Source organism: Oryx dammah, unplaced genomic scaffold (genome assembly GCF_014754425.2).
Source record: "Oryx dammah isolate SB20612 unplaced genomic scaffold, SCBI_Odam_1.1 HiC_scaffold_11056, whole genome shotgun sequence".
Lineage (NCBI taxonomy): Eukaryota > Metazoa > Chordata > Mammalia > Artiodactyla > Bovidae > Oryx > Oryx dammah.
In genome coordinates this window covers 905,746-929,120 of record NW_024080450.1, presented here as the reverse complement: position 1 = coordinate 929,120, position 23,375 = coordinate 905,746, and the positions used below count along the sequence as shown (strand labels likewise).

Sequence of the window (23,375 nt, the reverse complement as noted above, 5' to 3'; positions counted from 1 at the left end):
CCATTCCCTTCCCCCAGGGGAATCTTCCCGACCCAGGGATTGAACCCAGGTCTCCCACATTGCAGGCAGATTCTTTATCATCTGAGCCATCCCGGAAGCCCTCAGAATGTATAGTGGAGATAAGTATACTAAGTGATTAGCAAAGTCTCCACACTGGTTCCTTGACCATGGAGGGAGGAAAATTATGGCAGGAAGGCCATGTGGGAGTCCTTTGAATGGGGCCTGTCCCACCACATTCCCCACTACAGTAGTAAACTTAAAGCAATGCTTTGTTGCTAGATAAGGTGCATAAATGAGAGCACCTTCAAAGATTTAAAGAGAACTTGTATTGCCTCCAATTAAAGATACTTTGGCATACTATAGCTAATAAACTAGCATGTGTCTTATTTCTGTACCAGCTACTTAAAGACTGATGAAATCCATTCCTTTCCAACTGTAATGACAGAAATACCCCTGCATTGTTTACCTCAGGGATATGTCAACTTTCCTGATCTGACTATCATAAGATAATCTGGGTATCCCAAGGATATCAAAATGGTCCTCTAAACTGATGGCATTAGGGTTACTGGTGCATAAGAAATAGCATTTGCCTTAAATGCTTCAGTAAGACCTACTACGTATGACAGAGGGAGAGAAATAATCTTCCAAAACTTCAGGATTCTGCCACAGAGGTAAAATTTCTAGGCTATTGGGTGGCTCAGTGGGTAAGGAATCTGCCTATAGTTCCTTACAGGGAGACACAAAAGATGCAGGTTTGATCCCTGGGTCGGGAATATCCCCTGGAGGAGGGCATGGCAACCCACTCCAGTATTCTCACCTGCAAAATCCAATGGACAGAGGAGCCTGGTGGGCTGTAGTCCATGGGGTCAACAGAGTTGGACACGACTGAAGCGACTGAGCACACAGCCTAGGAAGTAGAGAGGAGCTGAGAAACAGTGATCTGGGAAATGTTGCACCTTCATATGAAGAGGCACAATGCTTAAAGAGAAGCTTGCATTTGGGAGGCAACATCTATCCTATTTAGGAGTAGTACAGCCAAATATTTACTGGATAGAGCATAAAGCTGGCAGTTTTGATTGAGGCCTAGAGCGAGGAAGGGGTCTGTAGCAGGTCTAGGCTCTGGAGAAATTTGCCTGGCTACTTGCGCCTATGACTTGTAAATCTAATGAATTTCAGATGGTCTGTGGCAGAGAAGGGCGCTGTAGGAGCCCCAGTAGAGGCTTACAGCAACACCCTAATGATTATTTTCTACTTGAAAATCAGTTTCTGATTTGCCACTGGACCCTGGTCTAAAACTTAGACTATAGTCTAAAACTATAGATCACCCAGTGGCAATACAACCTAGGGTGTTATCTATAGCAAATTGTATAGTTAGATGTGCCTGATAGCATTCTACTGTCAAATGAACATTGTACATTTGAGATCAGGCCTTAGAAGTTTCAGAAGGCATGGATAAAACATGGATGGGTGACTCAGATTCCTACTTGTATTGTTTTCTACCTCTTCTTCTGATCATATTTATGCCTTCATGGAGAAATTTTCTATAAACAGTTACTATAGGGAGAAAATTCTTGGTCTTGATTTTCAGATGGGTCTCTAAGTTATGCTGGCATCAGTCAGAGATAGATGGTTGTTTACCTTCAGGGGTGGCCTGGAGAGACAGCAGTGAAGGGAAGTCTTCTCAGTGGGCAGAATTTCAGGCAGTGTAGTTAATGTCACTTTGTTGGGAAGGAGGGTGGCCTGAAGTTTGGAGCTATACTAATTCATGTACAGTGGCTGCCCACGGTAACCCTGCCCTCACCTCTGTAAATAGACACTTCACTAAATTTTTAAAAATTAAGCCTTTTGGGTCATGCCGTTTATTTCCCACCAAGATCTTGTATGATACAAGAGTATCATGCTGAGCTGGCATTAAACTTTCAATTACATTTTAATACTCTCTTCCTGGAATTTCTGTTGGGAAAGATCCTGAGAATCAGCAGCAAAATGTGAAATAGTGAAATAATTATATACAAGGGATTTATACCACATTCATTCAACAAATATTTATTGAGGGCGTCTTATGTTCCAGACTCTGTTCTTGGCCCTGGGACACAATAGTAAACCAGAAAGATTCCTGCTCTTGTAGAGTTTTTATTCTAATGAAGGAAACCAGCAATAAGCAAACAAGAAAAAAAAATAGTATGTCAGATGGCAGTAAGTGCTATAAAGAAAAATAAAGAGGGCCAGAGGGATAGGGAATATTGGGGAGGATGGCCATGGAAGTCTTTTCTGATTACATTTGAGCAGAGAGCTCATCTGAAGTAGGTGAGGGAGAGAGCCATGTGGAGATCTGGGGAAGATGCTCTGTTAGAGAAAATAGCAAGTGTGAAGGTATTGAGGCAAGAGTGTATCTGAGGAATAGAAAGGAGGCCATTGTTATGGGAGGAAAGTGAGCAAAGAGCAGAGTGGTAAGAGATACAGCCGGATAACAATACGGGACAGATAGTGTGGGGCTTTGTAGGCAGTTGCAGGGTTTCTGTTCTCTGAAATGCGTTGGGGAAAGCTTTGGAGGGTTTTTAACAATGACATGATCTGGCATGTGTTAAAGTCTCCCTCTGGCGGTCAGATGGAGGATAGACCAAAGTGGTGCAGAAATGGAACCCTAGAGACCAGTTCGGAGGCAATTCCAATGATCCAGGGAGGACATGAGGTTGCTATGAGTTGGTGAGAAGTGGTTAGATTCTGAAAATATTTTGAAGTAGAGCCAAAGAGCTCTGCTGAGGGGTTCAGCACAGGATATGAGAGAAAGACAAGAAAAAGAGAAAATAGTGCATAAGACACCCTCAATAAATAAACGGTTTTGGCTTGAGCGATGTGATGGTTGGGGTTATATTTATCAACATGTGAAGAGTTGTAGAGGAGTAGGTTTGTGAAAAAGTCAGGAAACTTGTTCTTTTTAAATTTTATTGAAATAGGTCTCTTTTTCGTGGTACCTCAGAGGCTGTCGGCCGCTTCAGAATGAAGCTGAACATCTCTTTCCCGGCCACTGGCTGCCAGAAGCTCATTGAAGTGGACGATGAATGAAAACTTCGTATCTTCTACGAGAAGCGTATGGCCACAGAAGTTGCTGCTGACGCTCTGGGTGAAGAATGGAAAGGTTATGTGGTCCGAATCAGTGGCGGGAACGATAAGCAGGGTTTCCCCATGAAGCAAGGTGTCTTGACCCATAGCCGAGCTTGCCTGCTTCTGAGTAAGGGGCATTCCTGTTACAGACCAAGGAGGACTGGAGAGAGAAAGCGCAAATCTGTACGGGGTTGCATTGTGGATGCCAATCTGAGTGTTCTCAATTTGGTCATCGTGAAAAAAGGGGAGAAGGATATTCCGGGACTCACTGATACTACAGTGCCTCGTCGCCTGGGTCCCAAAAGAGCTAGCAGAATCCGCAAACTTTTCAATCTCTCTAAAGAAGATGATGTCCGCCAATATGTTGTGCGAAAGCCCCTAAACAAAGACGGTAAGAAACCTAGGACTAAAGCACCCAAGATTCAGCGTCTCGTGACTCCACGAGTTCTGCAACACAAACGCTGGCGTATTGCTCTGAAGAAACAGCGTACTAAGAAAAATAAAGAAGAGGCTGCAGAATACGCTAAACTTTTGGCCAAGAGAATGAAGGAGGCCAAAGAAAAACGGCAGGAACAGATCGCCAAGAGATGGAGGCTGTCCTCTCTGAGAGCTTCTATTTCTAAGTCTGAGTCCAATCAAAAATGAGATGTTCTGAGAGTAACAAATAAATCAGATAAGACATCAAAAAACAAATTTTATTGAAATATAGTTGACTTAGAATGTTATGTTAGTCTCAGGTATACAGCTAAGTGATTAGGTTGTATACATATGTGTGTGTGTGTATATATATATATATATATGTATATATTCTTTTCCACTATAGGTTATTGCAAGATATTGAATATAGTTCCCTGTGCTATACAGATTCTTGTTGGATATTTATTTTGTATATAGTAGCATGTGTGTTTTGGGGCTTCCCCAGTGGCTCAGCAGAAAAGAATCTGCCTGCAATGCAAGAGACACAGGAGGCACAGATTTGATCCCTGGGTCAGGAAGGTCCCTTGGAGGAGGGCATGGCAACCCATTCCAGTATTCTTGCCTGGAGAATCCCACAGACAGAGGAGCCTGGTGGGCTACAGTCCATGGTGTCGCAAAGAGTTGAACACAACTGAACACAACACGACTTAGCTTGCAGATGTGTTTTAATCCCAAGATCCTAATTTAGCCCCCCATCCAGGACTCTTGCTTTGACTTTTTAAGATGAAGCTGGATTTTGGACATATAAGTGGAGATGTTAAGTAGGTAGTTGGTAGTGTGAGTTTAGAGTTCGAGGGAGAGATTCTAGCTGAAGATAAAAATTTGGGAGCATATGCATGGTAGTTAAAACCTTAAGACAATGAGATCAGCAAGGGAGTGAGTGTAGACAAAAGGGGTCAAGTTCCAGGGCCTGGAACCCCCTAGCACTGACAGATCAGGGAGATGAAGAGGGATCAAGGAAGGTGATGTGATGGTACCCACTATAATGGCAAAAAAGTGAGAGGACACAGGGCCTGTGTGTGGAAGGTGTTAAGGCACCAACTCCCCAGTCATTGGTTTAAATGATCCAGTGAAGGAGGGGGTGGGGCTGGAGGGCGGTGGGTTTGTAACAGTGTCTGACCGTACGCTAGAATGTGCTTCATGCTTCACCTATTTCAGTCTTTTCTCAGCCAGGTGACCTTTGTGGTGATCTTGGTTTAATGTTAACTCTGGACAAATCTCCCAGCTCGGGGTGGCTCATACTCTTTCAAGGAGCCCACTCGGCCTTCATGCTCCTGGTGTGACCCAGTCCATGTCCCAGGGGTCGCGGATCTTGGGTGGAGGGCACTTTAGTCACTGGGCAAGGGAGAAAGCTGCGGGACCGGGGAAGTCAAACAAGGCCATGATAGGAGTGGGAGTAGAGGGGGGTTAGGGATTGTGGAAAGGAGCTCCATTAGACGCTTAATAAATGTTTGTTGAATGGATGAATGTGCATATGTGGCTGAGCGTGACTGCTGTGCCTGTCACGTGTGTGTGTGTGCGCGCGAGCGCACACGCGCTGTGATTCTGTCTTCACTACTGCGTGCCGGATGTGTCTCCCTTCCCAGGTCTGCAGAGGGCGCTCCAGCCTGGGAAGGGAGGCTCCGGAGAGAGCGCCGCTGATGCTCTAGCAAGGGCGGGGTGCTGCCGCGACCCGGCAGGGTCCTCAAAGAGATTGGGAAGGGCGTTGGGCCCAAAGTCCGGGGGCCTGGCACGGCTTCTGGTGCTGTCCCCTCTCCAGGCCCCCGCTGGTTCCCGAGGCCAGGGGTCCCGGCGCGCGGTCGGAACGTGCGGAAAAGAGACTCGGGCTGTGCGCGGGACCTGCAGCCCTGGGGACCTTGGGTCAGAGTGAGCCTGGGAAGCCCCCCGGGAGGCGGTTACCCTGGGCTGAGCACAGCGGCCGTCTGGCCACATCTTCGCCACTCGGGCCACTGAACCCGCAGGTACCGGGCGGGGCAGACCGGGGCGCGTGGGCAGCGGGAGGCTAGTGTTGGTGAGGGTCTCCCCCACCCCAAGTGTTCCCGACTTATCCCTAGTCCAGCTTCAACGTGGAGGACATGGTCATGTTTGTCTTAAAGCTTAAAGGCTGAAGAAAGTTCACTATGTCTCCGGAACTTCCTTCGCAGCATAAATAACCCGCACCGAACGGATTCCTTAAACCACGTAATTACTGAACTCTGAGAAGGGTTTCTTTCTTTAACGGAGGTTTTCTGAGCGCCTCTGTGCGGGGCTCAATGCTCGGTGCCGGAGGATGAAGTGCTTTCACCGGGACAAGGGCGGAAAAACGAGTTTGTCTTGCTCATCAGTGCACACAGGAATTTCTGGCCTAGAATGAGACAATTTGAGGAAAATAATTTAAAAAATCTATCCCAGAAAGGTGAAGAGAACAGTTGAATGTTATTCAACTCGTAAGCCTGTTTGCCTTTAGAGGACCAAGGACCGCGGCGACGATGCTGCCTCCTGGTGGCGGAGTCGGGCAAAAAAGCCGAATGGAGTTTTGACATCCGATAGACAGGGAGGCCTGGCGTGCTGCGATTCATGGGGTCGCAAAAAGTCGGACACGACTGAGTGACTGAACTGAACTGTGGGGTATTCAGTTCAGTTCAGTCGCTCAGTCGTGTCCGACTCTTTGCGACCCCATGAACCGCAGCACGCCAGGCCTCCCTGTCCATCACCAACTCCCGGAGTCCACCCAAACCCATGTCCATCGAGTCAGTGATGCCATCCAACCAGCTCATCCTCTGTCTTCCCCTTCTCCTCCTGCCCTCAATCTTTCCCAGCATCAGGGTCTTTTCAAATGAGTCAGCTCTTCGCATCAGGTGGCCAAAGTATTGGAGTTTCAGCTTCAACATCAGTCCTTCCAATGAACACCCAGGACTGATCTCCTTTAGGATGGACTGGTTGGATCTCCTTGCAGTCCAAGGGACTCTCAAGAGTCTTCTCCAACACCACAGTTCAAAAGCATGAATTCTTCAGTGCTCAGCCTTCTTCACAGTCCAACTGTCACATTCATACATGACTGCTGGAAAAACCATAGCCTTGACTAGACGGACCTTTGTTGGCAAAGTAATGTCTCTGCTTTTTAATATGCTGTCTAGGTTGGTCATAACTTTCCTTCCAAGGAGTAAGCGTCTTTTAATTTCACGGCTGCAATCACCATCTGCAGTGATTTTGGAGCCCAGAGAAATAAAGTCAGCCACTGTTTCCACTGTTTCTCCAACTATTTGTGGGGTATTATGAACCGAAATTGGTGCCTGCTGCTCAGGTAAATCACAGGTGGAGTTTGTTTAATATTAGACTAAAATTAATTATTAGCACAATCTATGTCTGTAAAGCAAAAGTCTTCAAGAATATGTCAGCAGAGTTTCCCTGGGGAGTTTTGATTTGCCACCAGCTGGGAAATGGATATCTTGAAGAAAATAAAGTTTTCAGCTTCTTGACATAGCTAGCACAGTCTCTGTAGGGGAATTGCACGATAACCGTTACTAGGAGGATTACAAATATAGGCATTAGAAAAATATTTGGCCATTTCAGCATCCATAAAAATGGTAATTCATTGGTCAAGATTGATACCAAAGAAAAGAAACCCTGATTTTTTTTTTCAAAACAAAACAGCATTACTTTGTCCCCAAACGCTAGAAGAAATAACACTCAGATGTGGGAAAGGAAAAGAACTTCACAAAAGAGGTCAGTGGAAGCTGAAGACATTTAGTCACATGTAAATAATTAAAGCTAGGAAACAAATTACTTTTGAGCTTTCATAATTAGCAAGTATAGATCCAGTTTCGCTGACATTCCTATGCCTTAAAGCAGGATAGGAGGTGCGAAGTACGTCAGTTGTGCTGTGCTGGTAGCTCCATAATACCCCATTTTTAATTTTTAAAAGGAAGAAGTCAAAAGAAAGTTCCTGTCATTGGTAATCATGTCCCTCTAAAGGCTGTGTTGATAAGTGAAGACTAAAGTAGTGGCTAGGCAAAGTGTGGCCCAGGTACCATAGAGGGAGGGGGGTGTTAAGAAAGCTGGTTGCTTAATTTGGCATTTGTTTCTGAGGTTGTTAAGACATTTTTATTAGCTGTAATTCTGGGAAATCTTACTCGCCCCATCCATCCTTTACATTTGTGTCAAAGGGGCCCTGAAAGATTTACAAAGGAGTGAACCAGGGGAAGCAGAAAGTTTAAGGTTTTGAGGCAACACTGACAAGGATCTGGCCCACCATTTCATAAGTGTGTGTGTGGTTGCGTTATCGTTTCATGGAAGAGATAGTGCTAAAAAATCATTTAAAAACATGGTATTATTAATTTTCTGGATAACAGTGAGGATGATTTATTATTAGACAATTGTAATTGTCTATTAAGGGAAAACCAGGATTCTGGGGATTACAATGAGTTTTCATGCTTATGGGATGATGGTTTATACATTTTGAGGATGAATGATGTTTAGAATTTTTTCCTTTTCACATTTCTAGTAAAAGCCATTGATTGTCTTACTGTTGAACACTGGCATACTGTACTAGTATTCAGTAAAATATTTTTACTGTATGCATGAGCATAAATCTGGAAATCCTCCAAATTTATAAGTTCATTTATGCTTTGTACTCTTTTTTTTTTTTTTTCTGAAATGTTTACTTATCTAAGCAGCAATCTTCTGGAAAGTTTCTTTTGTCTCCCCTCTCATTTATATTGTTGTGATTTGATGCCTTTATAAACATATACACACACCAGAGACATTTACTATAGTTTTAGTTGGGACTCAGGAAGGAGTGAAAATAAATGCATGTGTTTAATTTGCCATCTTTACCCTGAATTCCTACTTGTTTTCTAATTCAGTGGTATTGATCTTTCCCCCTTACAGTTTGTGTTTTATGGCTTTATGTTTAAAAAGTTTTTTCTACCACAAGTTTATAAACACATTTATATTTTCTTTTATAACATATATTTTAAACACTAGGTCTTTAGTCCTGTGATAAAATGTTTGAAAAATATTGAGGCTGTGATAAAGGGAAAGTATAGGTATTTTTAAAAAGAAAGAGCAATTAGAATGTTAAAAAAAAAAGCTGAGTGAGAAAAGGAGAATAAGCAAAGTATGCTACTTTTCTCTGCAATGAACAATATTTACATGGTCATTATAATGTAAATTCTGATCATTGCCTAATTGTAGTTGTTCAGTTGCTCAGTCCTGTCCGACTCTTTGTGACCCCATGGACTGCAGCATGCCAGGCTTTTCTGTCTTTCACCATTTCCTGGAGCTTGCTCAAACTCATGTGCATTGAGTCAGTTATGCCATCCAACCATCTCGTCCTCTGTTGTTCTCTTCTCCTCATTCCTTCAACCTTTTCCAGCATAAGGGTCTTTTCAAATGAGTCAGGTCTTCCCATCAGGTGGCCAAAGTATTGGAGGTTCAGTTTCAGCATCAGTCCTTCTAATGAATATTCAGGATTGATTTCCTTTAGGATTGACTGATTTGATCTCCTTGCAGTCTAAGGGACTCTCAAGAGTCTTCTCCGACACCACAGTTCAAAAGTGTCAATTCTTCAGCACTTAGCCTTCTTTATGGTCCAACTCATACATCCATACATGACTACCGTATAGTGGTATAGGTGTTTTTAGAGGATAGAGTGATAGGGGAAGAGGGTTGGTAAGAGAGCTAAATCTTCACTTTTTTTTTAATTCTTCCCCACCCCCTAAATCTTCACTTTCTATAAAAGGAAGTCAACTGATAACTTTAAAAATAAGTAAATTAAAAAAACAGAGGTATGAACAAAGCATTTAGATGTATGGCACTAACTCCCAGAAGAAGTAGCTTAAGAGTTAAAAGTTGCAGGAAATCGTTGTTCAGAATAAGTGCTTTGGTACTTTCTGATTTTATTAACCATGAGTATGTATTATTTGGTTTTTTTGAATGATACATCTTATAGAAAGAAGAAAGAACAGGATAGTATTGTCAAAGATGAAGGCAGAAAAGGAGAGTAGGGACTCATTCTCTGATGAGATAAATATTATATTGCATGCCTACTCAGGGCAGGGCTTGAGGCAAATACCAGGTACGCAATGTGGTAGGATAATTTGGTGAAATATGAAGCTTTGTTTTGCCTGTGTTTTTCTTTTTTTCTCTTTTTGCTGATCATTTTCTTTTCTCTTTAGAGCAAGTGAGGATTTTGCTAGGGCTTTGGCCACCTCATGAGAAGGGTTGACTCATTGGAAAAGACTCTGATGCTGGGAGGGATTGGAGGCAGGAGGAGAAGGGAACGACAGAGGATGAGATGGCTGGATGGCATCACTGACTCGATGGACGCGAGTCTGAGTGAACTCCGGGAGTTGGTGATGGACAGGGAGGCCTGGCGTGCTGCGATTCATGGGGTCGCAAAGAGTCGGACACGACTGAGTGACTGAACTGAACTGAGAGTATCAGCACCCTGATGTTAGAATCCCTTTTACCTTTGTAAAAGTCGAAAGTAAACCTGGGAAGAGGTTTTACCTTGGAGGGACTGAGAAAAGGGAGGGTTTTGGAGAGAATTCCTTAAGACTGTGGAGGGGATTGGTGTGTATGTCTAGCCACTGTGGGCAGTGGGCTCTAATCCCTGACTGGGATGAAGCAAGTGGTAGGACCTGAGTAGATGGCTCTGAGGGGTGTCTGGGGAAGCCAGGACCAAGCCCAGAGGCTCTCACAGCTGAACTCCTGTGGCTCAAATGTGGCACAGAGCTATGAGTTGGAGAGTCCAAGACCCAGGGAGTTGTACCTGCTGGGAACACAGGGGTCACGGCATTCACTGGTGAGACAAATCCCTTGATGGGTGGGGAGGTGTCAGGGGCATGTAGGAAGCCTCCCCTGTGCCTTGCTATTTCTTTGACCTATGCACAGCCCTTGGCAGATGGGATCCTGAGAGTGCCAGCCCTCCAGTGCAGGGCCTTGGAGAAGGTTCGTTGGAAGAACATTTTATATTTTGTCTTTGGCCATGCCATGCGGCTTGCAGGATCTTAGTTCCCCAACCAGGGATGAACCTGGGCCCTAAAAGTGCTGAGTTGTAACCAATGGACTGCCAGGGAATTCCTGAAAGAGCATTTTAAAGTGCAGTAAGTCTTGCACATCTGAGTTTATAGACTAAGATCACACCTGCTGCATGATGATAGGTAGGGAGCAGCCCCTGTCCTCACTGGCCTCAGGAGGAGCAGACAGCAAATATTTTCATGACTTGATAGTAAGCGGTTAAGTGCTCTGGCATGCTCAGGCCCCAGAGGAAGAACAAGGGGATGTGGCAGACACCTCTAGCTCCTTGTCCCCCTCCTAGGACCTGTCCCCTCCTTTCTCACTTGTCCTGGCCTCATCTAATGGTCTCTCTCCCCTTCCTCACCTAATGGTGAAGTGGGGAATTGGAGGGTCTCTGCTCTGGGAAGGGAGAGGTATAGGAGAGCCAGGCTGGAGTCTTCTTGTAGAAGAGACTAATTTACATCTGATTTCTGGGGTTCCAAATACCTGTCACTGGAGACTCATTTCATGGCCTCAAGAGGTTAAATTGGCTAAAGTACCCTGGACCCCAGGGTACCCAGCTAGGGAAGAAAGGAGAAAAGAAGAGACAAGGAGGATGCATTCCTAGCTGGAAGGAAGCTGAGGCAGGACTTGAGAGCCCAGGTAGGAACAGAGAGCACACAGCCCCATCAGGCAAGGAGGAGAGGCCATGCACCCCCTTTCACTGTCAGGGTGGAAGGGAATCCTCTGGGGTCTTTGGGAGGAGATGGGAACTCTGCGTAGGGCAGGTTCCAGTAGAAGTTGTATTTGGCTATGTTATAGGCAGACTCAGGCTCCCACCTCCCTCCAGTATGCCAAAAGGTGAGGGTGGACAGCCTCTGGTGAAGCTGAGAGTGAGAGTGCTGGGCGGAAGCAGGGTAAGTGGTCTCTTCAGGGTCTCAGAGGCCTGCAGAACCATTGAGGATGTGTGTCTTGGAGCCACCATCTCTCCATGGGCAGGGATTTCTCCTAGACCTGGAGCAGCCCAGCTCCCACCCTGCCAGTCAGCTTCTTTTACTGCCTGTAGGTCTGGGCATCTGGGAAGCAAGGAAAGTCTTGGGGCGGGCGAGAACATAGAATTTTCCCAGCCTGAGCTCCTGATTGGGACCCTAGAGTGTGTGACTCCCCCCTGTGGTGACAGTGGCTTCTCTGCGGACACAAACACACAGAAACAGAAACGTGGGAAGAAGGCCAGAATGGCTGTTTATTCAACTGGGTATAAGTCATATTTACAAAGGAAAAAAGAGCTGGGTAGTGTGTAGTGTGGAGCAGGGTCAGGTCCAGGACCCTGGGTGAGCTTTCCGCAGAGGGACAGGCCTGCTGCCACCTCTCACACTTCCTAGGGGACATGCCCTTCTCTGCCTCTCTAGGCCTGGCCTGATGTGGGCAGTGCAGCCGTGCAGGGTAGGGTGGGAATACAGAAGGGGTGGTTGAAGCTGGAGAAGGGGTGAGGCAAGGCCAGCATGAAGTGGCTGCTCTGGGGCCCCCAAGTCCTCCCTCTCTCCTAGCCTCTCTTGTCCCTTTGGTTGGGGCTCCAAGCCCTGGTGAGACTGGTGGGGACCTCCTGGGCTCTGGGCTGGTCACTGGGCTATGGCCCTTTTGAGGTCTCAGTCCTGGGAGGGCAGAAGAGGGGTTTGAGGGCATGATTGAGGCTCTCCTTCACCTCCCTCCCCCTGTCCCTTTAGCTCCCTTACCTCTTACAGCCTTTGGAACCCTTTCCCTTCTTGCCAGACTTGGAGGTCCCCTTGTCCTTCTTACAGTCCTGGGCTGGTTTCCGTGGGGCTGATGGCTTGTCCAGACGCCGCATCAGGTTCTGCACCCAGGCCTCTTTAGGGTCTGCACAGAGCTCTGGCTGAGAGCGTTTCCGAGGCGAGAACCTAGGGTTCGGGGGTTAGCAAGCCTGTCCTAGTCTTGCCCATCATGCCCTCCCACTCAGCTGCTAGCCTGCACCCACCCTGTGTATCTACTTACAGGATAGCTGGCATAGGGCAACCCAGGCTTATGTCCTGCTTCCGGTAGCCGCGGACAATTTTGGCGGGAATCTTCTTTCGGCTGTACGTGAGGCAACAGTCCTGTGCCCCTCCATCACTGCCTGGGGGTGGGGTTCGCAGGGAGTGAGAGGCTGCCTGTAGACTCCTACCCAGGCCTCTCTAGCTCTCCTCCCACCTTGCCCTCCTCCCCCCAGGCAACTCCTTGATACCTTGGACCTGGAGGATGCAGAAGGCCAGGGCCAGGACAAGGATGCTCAGGACCAGTGACTGAGGCATGGCCGTGGCAGTGCTCAGACGAGGTGGGCAGTTTCAGTCTGGGGGGCAGTGTGTGGGCTACGACTGGTGCGCTGCCTATTTATGCAGGCGGACACTTTCGCTTCCCCCATCCCTAGGCGCTCAGTCCAGGCAAGAGTAGGAATCTCCCTCCTTCCTTCCTGAAAGACACCCAGATCCTGTCCTGGCACCCAGCCTCACTAGTATGCGGAAATGAAAACTTCACACAGCTAGTCAGTCCCCAAGCCGACCCTGTCTCCTGCTCAGTAAAAGTTGAATCTGAAAGGCCCACCTTCTGTTCCCAGCCCCTGTTTTGATGGAGGCTTTACCACCTCTCCTCTGGAACACTGTGATTGCCTCTTCAGTTCACTCCAGGCTCCATGTTCTTCCATTCCTTCAAGCAGACTGAGGACTGTTACTAAAATACAAATCTGATTAATGAATTGTAAGAGTTCTGTGTACATTCTGGATAATAGCCCCTTATCAAATATATGATTTGCAAATATTTCCTTCCATTCTGTGGGTTGTTTTTTTACTCTCTTGATATCTTGATAGTGTCCTTTGATGCACAAAAATTTTAAATTCAGTTGATCTAATTTTTCTTCTGTTGTCTGTATTGAATTTAAGAAAACATTGCCAAATCTAAGCCCTTGAAGGTTCCCCTTAGGTTTTCCCCCCAGCATTATTGAGGTATAATTGACAAAACTGTATATGTTTAAAGTGTACAATGTGATGAGTTGCTATATGTATATATTGTGAAATAATTACCACAGTTAATTAATACCTCCATCACTTCACGTAGTTATATCTTTTTATTTTTTGTAGTGAGACAGTTTGAGGCCTACTTTCTTAGCAAATTTCCAGTATAGGATAAATGAAATTTGCTCAGTTGTATCCGACTCTGCGACCTCATGGACTGTAGCCTGCCAGTCTCTGTCCATGGAATTCTCTGGGCAAGAGTACTGGAGTGGGTAGCTGTTCCCTTCTCCAGGGGATCTTCCCAATCCAGGGGCTGAACCTAGGTCTCCTGCAATGCAGGTGGATTCTTCACCATCTGAGCCACCAGGGAAGCCCACGGTACAGTATTGTTAACTATAATCACCATGTTGTACATTTGATCCTCAGAACTTACTCATTTTATAACTGAAACTTTGTACCCGAGGGAGAGGGTGAGATGATTTGGGAGAATGGCATTGAAACATGTATAATATCATGTAAAAATAAATAAATAAATAAATAAATAAATAAAACATCTCTCCATTTTCCCCAGCCCCTGACAACCACCATTCTACTTTCTTCTTTGTATTTGACTTTTTTTGTTGATTCCCCATATGAGTGGCACCATACAGTATTTGTGTTTCTCTGACTTATTTCACTTAGCATAATCCCCTCCAGGTTCCTTCTTTTTCTTATGGCAGGTTTCCCTCTTGTGTCCAGCTCTTTGCAACCCCATGGACCTCCATTATCTCCTGGAGTTTGTCCATTGAGTCAGTGATGCTATTTAACCATCTCATCGTCTGTTGCCTCCTTCTTCTTTTGACTTCAGTCTTTCCCAGCATCAGGGTCTTTTCCAATGAGTCAGTTCTTTGAATCAGGTAGCCAGAGTATCGGAACTTCAGCTTTAGCAGCAGTCCTTCTAATGAATATTCAGGGTTGATTTCCTTTAGGGTTGACTGGTTGAATCTCCTTGCAGTCCAAGGGACTTTTGTCTTCTCCAGCACCACGATTTGAAAGCATCAGTTCTTCGGCACTCAGCCTTCTATATGGGGCTGAATAACATTCTATTGTGTATATATAACCTTATATATGATCACAAGCTTGTTTTCTACTTATGCTGTTTCCCTAACAGACATTTAGGCTGTTTCCATATCTTGGCTGTTGTGAGTAATGATGCACAGAAAATGGGGGTGCAGGTATCACTTGGAGGTAGTGATTTCATTTCCTTTGCATATGTGCCCAGAAGTGGGATTGCTGGATCACATGGTAGTTCTATTTTTATTTTTCTAAGGAGCTTCCATACTATTTTCTATTATGGCTGTACCAGCATGCTTTCTCGCCAGCAATACAGAAGTGTTCTCATCTTCCCACACCCTTTGGAGCATTTGTTATCTCTTATCTTTTTGATAGTAGTCCTCCTAACAGGTGTGATGTCTCTTTCTGGTTTTGATTTGTATTTCTCTGATGATTAGAGATATATTGAACATATTTTCATATATCGACTGGCTATTTGTGTATCTTCTTTGGAAAAATATATTTTCAGGTTCTTTTCCCAGTTTATGGTCAGATTTTTTGTTTTTCTGCTTTGCTATTGAGTTTTAGGAGTTCGTTATATATATTTCAGGTATTAACCTTTTATCAGATATATGGTTTGTAAATATATTTTTCCTATTTCCTGTGTTCCTACACTGCCCTTCGTTTTTGTTGATTTTTTTTTTTTGCTGTACAGAACCTTGCTTATTTATTTATTTTATTTTATTTTTTCTTTTTTTCTTTCTTTTTTTTTAAAAATAATTTATTTTTTTTTACTTTACAATTCTGTATTGGTTTTGGCATACATTGACATGAATCCACCACGGGTGTACATGCGTTCCCAAACATGAACCCCCCTCCCACCCCCCTCCCCACAACATCTCTCTGGGTCATCCCCACGTACCAGCCCCAAGCGTGCCATATCCTGCATCGGACATAAACTGGCAATTCGATTCTTACATGATATTATACCTGTTTCAATGTGATTCTCCCAAATCATCTCACCCTCTCCCTCTCCCACTGAGTCCAAAAGTCCGCTATACCCATCTGTGTCTTTTTTGCTGTCCTGCATACAGGGTCATCATTGCCATCTTTCTAAATTCCATATATATGTGTTAGTATACTGTATTGGTGTTTTTCTTTCTGGCTTACTTCACTCTGTATAATCGGCTCCAGTTTCATCCATCTCATCAGAACTGATTCAAATGTATTCTTTTTAACAGCTGAGTAATACTCCATTGTGTATATGTACCACAGCTTTCTTATCCATTCATCTGCTGATGGACATCTAGGTTGTTTCCATGTCCTGGCTATTATAAACAGTGCTGCGATGAACATTGGGGTACATGTGTCTCTTTCAATTCTGGTTTCCTCTGTGTGTATGCCCAGCAGTGGGATTGCTGGGTCATAAGGCAGTTCTATTTGCAATTTTTTAAGGAATCTCCACACTGTTCTCCATAGTGGCTGTACTAGTTTGCATTCCCACCAACAGTGTAGGAGGGTTCCCTTCTCTCCACACCCTCTCCAGCATTTATTGCTTGCAGATTTTTGGATCGCAGACATTCTGACTGGTGTGAAGTGGTACCTCATTGTGGTTTTGATTTGCATTTCTCTGATAATGAGTGATGTTGAGCATCTTTTCATGTGTTTGTTAGCCATCCGTATGTCTTCTTTGGAGAAATATCTATTTAGTTCTTTGGCCCATTTTTTGATTGGGTCGTTTATTTTTCTGGAATTGAGCTGCAGGAGTTGCTTGTATATTTTTGAGATTAGTTGTTTGTCAGTTGCTTCATTTGCTATTATTTTCTCCCATTCAGAAGGCTGTCTTTTCACTTTGCTTATATTTTCCTTTGTTGTGCAGAAGCTTTTAATTTTAATTAGGTCCCATTTGTTTATTTTTGCTTTTATTTCAGAGCCAAGTTTTAAATTTGTTCACTTCTTGCATTTGAAGTACTTCTCGATGACATCCTTGGCCTGAAAATCTTTGCCATAGTCCTTAACCACTACACAGTTGCAGCCAACCACTTTCAGGGTTTTCCCTTTCCATCAATTTTACAGAGGCTTACCCACTCCCCTAGTTTCTTTTCTTTTTAAATTGGAGTGTAATTGATTTACAGTGTTGTTAGTCTCAGGTGTATAGCAAAGGGAATCAGTTATACATATACATATATCCACTCTTTTTTTGAAGGAGTCTTTTCCTGTATAGGCCATTAAGAATATTGGGTAGACGTCCTTGTGCTATACAGTAGATTCTTAATTATCTGTTTTATATATAGTAGTGTGTATATGTCAATCCCAGTCTTCCAATTTATCTTTCCCCTGCTTATCCTTCCCCCGCTTATCCCCTGGTAACCATAAGTTTGGTTTCTACATCTCTGACTCTACTTCTGTTTTGTAAATAGGTTCATTTGTGCCCTTTTAAAAATTGTTTATTTATTCAACTGTGCTGGGCATTTGAGATCTTTAGTTGTGGCACACAAGATCTTCAATCTTCATTGTGGCATGCAAATTAGTTGACTTTCAAAGATTTAGTTGTGGCATGTGGGATCTTTTAGTTGTGGCATGAAAACTCTTAGTTGCAGCATTTGGGATCTAGTTCCCTGACCAGGGATCAAACTTGGGTCCCCTGCTTTTGGGAGTATGGTCCTAGCTAGTTGACCACCAGGGAAGTCCCTGTACCCTTTAAAAAATGTCTACACATAAGCAATATCATATGATTACTTGTCTTTTTCTGTCTGACTTACTTCACTCATTATGACAATCTTGAGGTCTATCCATATTGCTACATATGGCATTATTTTGTTCTTTTTAATGACTGAGTCATATTCCATTATATATATGTACCATATCTTCTTTATCCATTCCTCTGGTGATAGACATTTAGATTACTTCCAAGTCCTGGCTATTGTAAATAGTGCTGCAATGAACATTAGGATGCATGTATCTTTCCAAATTATGATTTTCTCCTGGTATATGCCTAGGAATGGGATTGCTGTGACATATGGTAATTCTAGTTTTAGATTTTTTTTTAAAGAAACTTCCATATTGTTCTCCATAGTGTCGGTACCAATTTACTTTCCCACCAACAGTGTACACCCTCTTCAGCATTTATTGTTAAAGACTTTTTGATGATGGCCATTCTGACAAGTGTGGGTTGATACCTCATTGTAGTTTTGATGTGCATTTCTCTAATAATTAGTGATGTTGAGCATCTTTTCATGTGCTGTTTAGCCATCCATATGTCTTCTTTGCAGAAATCTCTATTTAGATCTTCTACCCATGGGGTTGCAAAGAGACGGACACGACTGAGCGACTGAACTGACTGACTGACCCATTTTTCAATTGCTTTTTTTTTTTTTTTAATACTGAGCTGCATGAGCTATTTGGGTATTTTGGAGATTAATACCTTGTCAATTGCTTCCTTTGCAATTATTTTCTCTCATTCTGAGGGTTGTCTTTTTGTTTTGTTTGTGGTTTCCTTTGCTGTACAAAGCTTTTAAGTTTAATTAGATCTTGGTTGTTTACTTTTGCTTTTATTTCCATTACTCTAGGAGATGGATCATAAAATATCTTATTGTGATTTATGTCAAAGAGTAGTAGTCTTCCTATGTTTTCTCCCAACAGTCTTATAGTGTCAGTCTTACATTTAGGTTTTTAATCCATTTTTAGTTTATTTTTGTGTATTGTGTTAGGGAATGTTCTAATTTCATTCATTTACATGTTGCTGTACAGTTTTCCCAGGACACTTATTGAAGAGACTGTCTTTTCTCCATTGTATGTATTCTTGCCTCCTTTGTCATAGATTAGGTGACCATAGGTAGGTTTATCTCTGGACTTTCTGTACTATTCCACTGATCTATATTTCTGTTTTTGTTTCAGTACCATATTGTTTTGATTACTACAGCTTTGTAGTATGGTCTAAAGTCAGGGAGCCTGACTCCACCAGCTTCATTTTTCTTCCTTAAGATTACTTTGGCTATTTGGGGTCTTTTGTATTTCCATACAAGTCATAAAGATTTTTTGTTCTAATTCTATGGCTGCATTAAGTCTGTAGATTGCTTTGGGTAGTATAGTCATTTTCACAATATTTATTCTTCCACTTCAAGAACATGGTATATCTCCTGATCTGTGTCATCTTTGATTTCTTTCATCAGTATCTTATAGTTTTCTGAGGTCTTTGGCCTCCTCAGCTAAGTTTATTCCTAGGTATTTTATTCTTTTTGTTGTGATGGTCAATGGGATTATTTCCTTAATTTCCCTTTCTGATCTTTAGTTGTTAGTGTATAGGAATGCAAGAGATTTCTGTATTAATTTTGTATCCTGCAACTTTACCAAATTCATTGATGAGTTCTAATAGTTTTCTGGTAGCATCTTTAGAATTTTCTATGTATAGTACCATGTCCTTTGCAAACAGTGACAATTTTACTTCTTCATTTCCAATTTGGATTCATTTTATTTCTTTTTCTTCTCTGATTGCCATGGCTAGGGCTTCCAAAACTATGTTGAATAATAGTGGTGAGAGTGGACATCATTGTCTTGTTCTTGATCTTAGAGGAAATGCTTTCAGTTTTTCATCACTGAGAATGATGTTTGCTGTGGGTTTCTTGTATACGGCCTTTATTATGTTGATGTAGGTTCCCTCTATGTCCACTTTATGAGGAGAGTTTATTTTTATTTTTATTTTTTACCATAAATGGGTATTGAATATTGTCAAAACCTTTTTATGCATCTATTTCCCTAGTTTCTTATTGTCATCAATCTTCATTAGGGCCTCAATCAACTTGACATATGTAGGTTCATCATAGTTGGATGCAAGCACTCAAAGATGGGCATGGCACTGGTCTAATGCTTTGCAACTTTGCAAAATCCATGTGCTAGGCCATTGTGATGAGAGTGGTCTTCAACACTTCTTGCAAAACAATATTAATGTCCATTACCCCTCCAGCACCAGTGCCTTCCTTGGCTGTGATGGTGGGTAATGGGTGGAGCTGAATCTTGAATGTACCCCAGGCTCCATCTCTGAGCTACTCAAAGGTTGCAGGAAAAGAGCCTCCAGAAGTTTTTTAGTTTGATGTACTCCTACTTTGTTTATTTTTAAAAAATATTTATTAATTTATTGGCTATGCTGGGTTGTCATTGCTGTGTGCAAGCTTTCTCTAGTTGCAACAAGCAGGGGCCACTCTCCATTGTGGTGCTCAGGCTTCTCATTGTGGTGGTTTCTCTTGTTATGGAGCATGGGCTGTAGGTTCTCAGACTTCAGTAGTTGTGGCACTTGGACCCTAGAGCATGCAGGCTTCAGTAGTTGTGGCATGCAGGCTCAGTAGTTGCAGCTTGTGGTCACTAGAGTGGGGGCTCATGGAGTCGCAGTACATGGACTTGTTACATGGCATGTGGAATCTTCTGGAGTATGGATTGAACCCATGTACCCTGCATTGGCAGGGGGATTCTCAGCCACTGAACCACCAGGGAAGTCCCCACTTGTTTATTTTTGCTTTGTTTTCATATATTCAAAAATATCATTGCCAAGACCAATGCAGAGAAGATTTTCTTCTGCGTTTTCTTCTAGGAGTTTTGTGGGTTTAGGTCTTACATTTAAATCTTTAATTAGAATTAATTTTTGTGGGTGGTGTAAAATAGGGGTCCAGTATCATTCTTGTACATGTGGCTATCAAGTTTTTTCATCACCATTTATTGAAAAGACTATCCTTTCCCATTTTGTGTTCTTGGTTCCCTTTCAAAGATTAGTTGACTGTATACGTGTAGGTATATTTCTGGACTCTGTATTCTACTGCATTGGTCTATGTTTCTATTTTCATGCCTATACTATACTGTTTTGATTACTAGAGCTTAGTAACATAGTTTGAAAGCAGGAAGCATGATGGCTCCAGCTTTGTTTTTCTTCCTCAAAATTATTCTATTTGGAGTCTTTTGTGGTTCTACATGCATTTAGGATTTTTTTTTATATTTCTGTGAAAAAATGCAATTGGAATTTTGATAGGGATTGCACTGAATTTGTAGATCACTTTGGGTAGTTATGGACATTTTAGCAATATTAACATGCCAATCCAAGAATACTGGCTATCTTTCCATTTGTGTCTTCTCCAATTTCTTTCATCAGTGTCTTATAGTTTTCAGTGTATAGCTTTTTCACTTCCTTGGTTAAATTTATTCCTAGGTATTTTATTGTTTTTGATGCTATTGTAAATGGGATTGTTTCTTAATTTTTTTCCAGATACTTTGTTGTTAGTGTATAGAAACACAACTGATTTTTCTTTGTTAATTTTGTATTTTGAAACTTTACTGAATTTGTTTATTAGTTCTAAGAGGTTTTTGGTGGAGTCTTTGGAGTTTTATATACATACATAAATTTTCTTGCCTAATTGCTCTCCCTAAGACTTCCAATACTAAGCTGAATAGAAGTGGTGACAATAAGCATCTGTCTTTTGTTCCTAATATTACAGGAAAAGTTTTCAACTTTTCACATTTGAGTATTATGTTAGCTGAAGGCTTGTCATATATGGCTTTTATTATGTTGAGGTACATTCCTCTATACCCACTTTATTGAGAGTCTTTTTAAAAAATCATTAATGGGTATTGAACCTTGTCAAATGTTTTTTCTGTGTCTATTGAGATGATTGTATGATTTTTATTCTTCAATTTGTTAATGTGGTGTATCATACTGATTGATTTGTGGATGTTGAACCATCCTCGTATCTCTGAAATAAATCCCACTTGATAGTGATGTGAAAAATATATTTGGTCGTATTCATTAATGAAGCCATCTGGTACTGGGTTTTCCTTTGTTGGGATATTTTCATTATTGATTGAATCTCCTTACTTGTTATAGATCTATTTAGATTTTCTATTTATTCTTGAATCAGTTTTGATAGCTTATATGTTTCTGGAATTTATCCATTTCATCTAGGTTACCCAATTCATTGATGTACAGTTGTTCATAGTATCCTCTAATAACATTTTTTATATTTATAAAATTGATAGTAATGACCCCAGTTTCATTTCTGACTTTAATAATTTGAATTATTTAAAAAACCTGAATTATTTAAAAATTCTTTCTTTTTTCTTTAGTCAGTCTCACTTCAAATGTGTCAATTTTGTTGATCTTTTCAAAGAACTACCTTTTGGTTTTTGTTGATTTTTCTCTGTTTTTTGTATTCTCTATTTAATTTGTTTCTGCTTTACTATTAGTTCCTTCTTTCTGATATTTTGGGTTTGGTTTTATTGACTTCTTCTAGTTTATTAAAGTGAATAGTTTAGTTATTGATTTGAAATCTTTTTAAATATAGGCATTTATAGTTATAAATTTCCTTCTTAGCATTGCCTTCATTGACTCACAAAAGTTTTAGTTTATTATGTTTTTCTTTTTATTTTTCTCAAAGTATTTTCTAAGTTGCCTTGTGATTTCTTCTTTGACCCTTTATTTGAGTATATTGTTCAGTTTCCACATATTTGTGAATTTTCCACTTTTCCTTTTGTTACTGATTCATAGTTTTATTCTACTGTGATCAGAAAAGATACTCTGAATGATTTCAGTCTTAACATTTCGTTAAGATTTGTTTTATGGCCTATCATATGATTTATCCTAGAGAATGTTCCATGTGAACTTCAGAAGAAATCATATTCTCCTGTTTTTAGTGTATATAAATGTTAGGTCTAATATATTTATAGTATTGTTCAAGTTTTCTGTTTCCTTATTGATCTCCTGTTTGGTTATCCATTATTAAAAGTGAGGTATTAAATTCTACAGCAATTATTGTAGAACTGTCAACTCTCCCCTACAATTCTGTTAGTTTTTTGCTTTATATGTGATGAGGCTTGGCTGTTAGTTGCTTATAACTGTTATATCTTTCTGTATCTAATATTTTATCAAAATACAGTCTTTTTTTATTTATTATAACCTTTTTTTTACAAAGTCTGTTTTAAGTCTGACTGTAATAGAGCCACTGTAGCTCTCTTTTGGTCACTGGTTGCCTGGGATATTTTTCCATCCTTTTACTTTATTTATTAAAATATTTATTTATTTATTTGGCTGTGCTGGGTCTTAGCTGCAACATGTTCAGCTTCATTGTGGCATGCAGGATCTTTAGTTGTGACATGTGGAGTCTTTTTCTTTTTAGTTGCCACATGTGAACTCTTAGTTGCAGCATGTGGGATCTAGTTCCCTGACTAAGGATCAAACCCAGGTCCCCTACACTGGGAGACCAGAGTCTTAGCCACTGGACCACCAGGGGAATCCATCCTTTTATGTTAAAGCTCTGTATTTGTATCTCAAGTTAGTCTCTTATAGATAGCATATAGATGGATCACGCTTTTATTTTATTTTTGCTTTTATTTTTTCAATCCATTCTGATAATCTCTGCCTTTTATTTATTTATTTACATTCATTTATACATTTTATATTTATTTTTGGCTGTGCTGGGTCTTCCTCACTGCATGCAGCTTTCTCTAGTTGTGGAGAGTGGGGACTAGTGTCTGTTTGTGGTGCTCGGGCTTCTCATTGCCATGGCTTCTCTTGCTACAGAGCACAGGCACACACGCCTGCGTAGTTGTAGGGCACCTGTGCCTTAGTAGTTGTAGTGAGTTAAGTAGTTGAGTCTCGCAAGCTCTAGAGCATGGGCTCATTAGTTGTGCCATATGGCATGTCAGATCTTCCTGGACCAGGGCCTGAACCAGTGTCTCTTGCATTGCAAGAAAAATTCTTAACCACTGGACCACCAGGGAAGCCCCACATTTTATTTATTT

The 23,375-nt window shown here is 42.0% G+C and overlaps 2 protein-coding genes and 1 pseudogene across 2 annotated transcripts; 1 reads left to right on the top strand and 2 right to left on the bottom strand.

Moving 5' to 3' along the window:
- The first annotated feature begins 2,961 nt into the window (after positions 1–2,961).
- Positions 2,962–3,792, top strand: LOC120860318 (40S ribosomal protein S6-like). The gene has a single exon (XM_040236114.1). It carries the CDS (start codon positions 3,094–3,096, stop codon positions 3,748–3,750), a length of 657 nt encoding a protein of 218 aa, XP_040092048.1. The 5' UTR covers positions 2,962–3,093; the 3' UTR covers positions 3,751–3,792.
- A 7,990-nt stretch (positions 3,793–11,782) lies between these two features.
- Positions 11,783–12,946, bottom strand: LOC120860303 (C-C motif chemokine 21-like). Its single transcript, XM_040236083.1, has 4 exons — positions 12,803–12,946; positions 12,574–12,694; positions 12,297–12,479; positions 11,783–12,215 (listed from the first exon to the last, which is right to left on the bottom strand). The coding sequence occupies exons 1-4, from the start codon at positions 12,867–12,869 to the stop codon at positions 12,191–12,193; spliced, it is 396 nt and encodes a 131-aa protein (XP_040092017.1). The 5' UTR covers positions 12,870–12,946; the 3' UTR covers positions 11,783–12,190.
- Positions 12,947–16,547: 3,601 nt separating this feature from the next.
- On the bottom strand, positions 16,548–20,005 carry LOC120860288 (annotated as a pseudogene).
- Positions 20,006–23,375: the final 3,370 nt, after the last annotated feature.

What these genes read in the sequence shown, in the direction of transcription:
- LOC120860318 (XM_040236114.1), top strand. Translation starts at nt 3,094, where the DNA reads ATGGCCACAGAAGTTGCTGCTGACGCTCTGGGTGAAGAATGGAAAGGT.
- LOC120860303 (XM_040236083.1), bottom strand. Translation starts at nt 12,869, where the DNA reads ATGCCTCAGTCACTGGTCCTGAGCATCCTTGTCCTGGCCCTGGCCTTC. An exon ending in TGCCCTATGCCAGCTATCCT is followed by an intron (nt 12,480 to 12,573) that starts GTAAGTAGATAC and finishes CCCGAACCCTAG; the next exon opens with GTTCTCGCCTCGGAAACGCT. An exon ending in GGTTCCAAAGGCTGTAAGAG is followed by an intron (nt 12,216 to 12,296) that starts GTAAGGGAGCTA and finishes CTGCCCTCCCAG; the next exon opens with GACTGAGACCTCAAAAGGGC.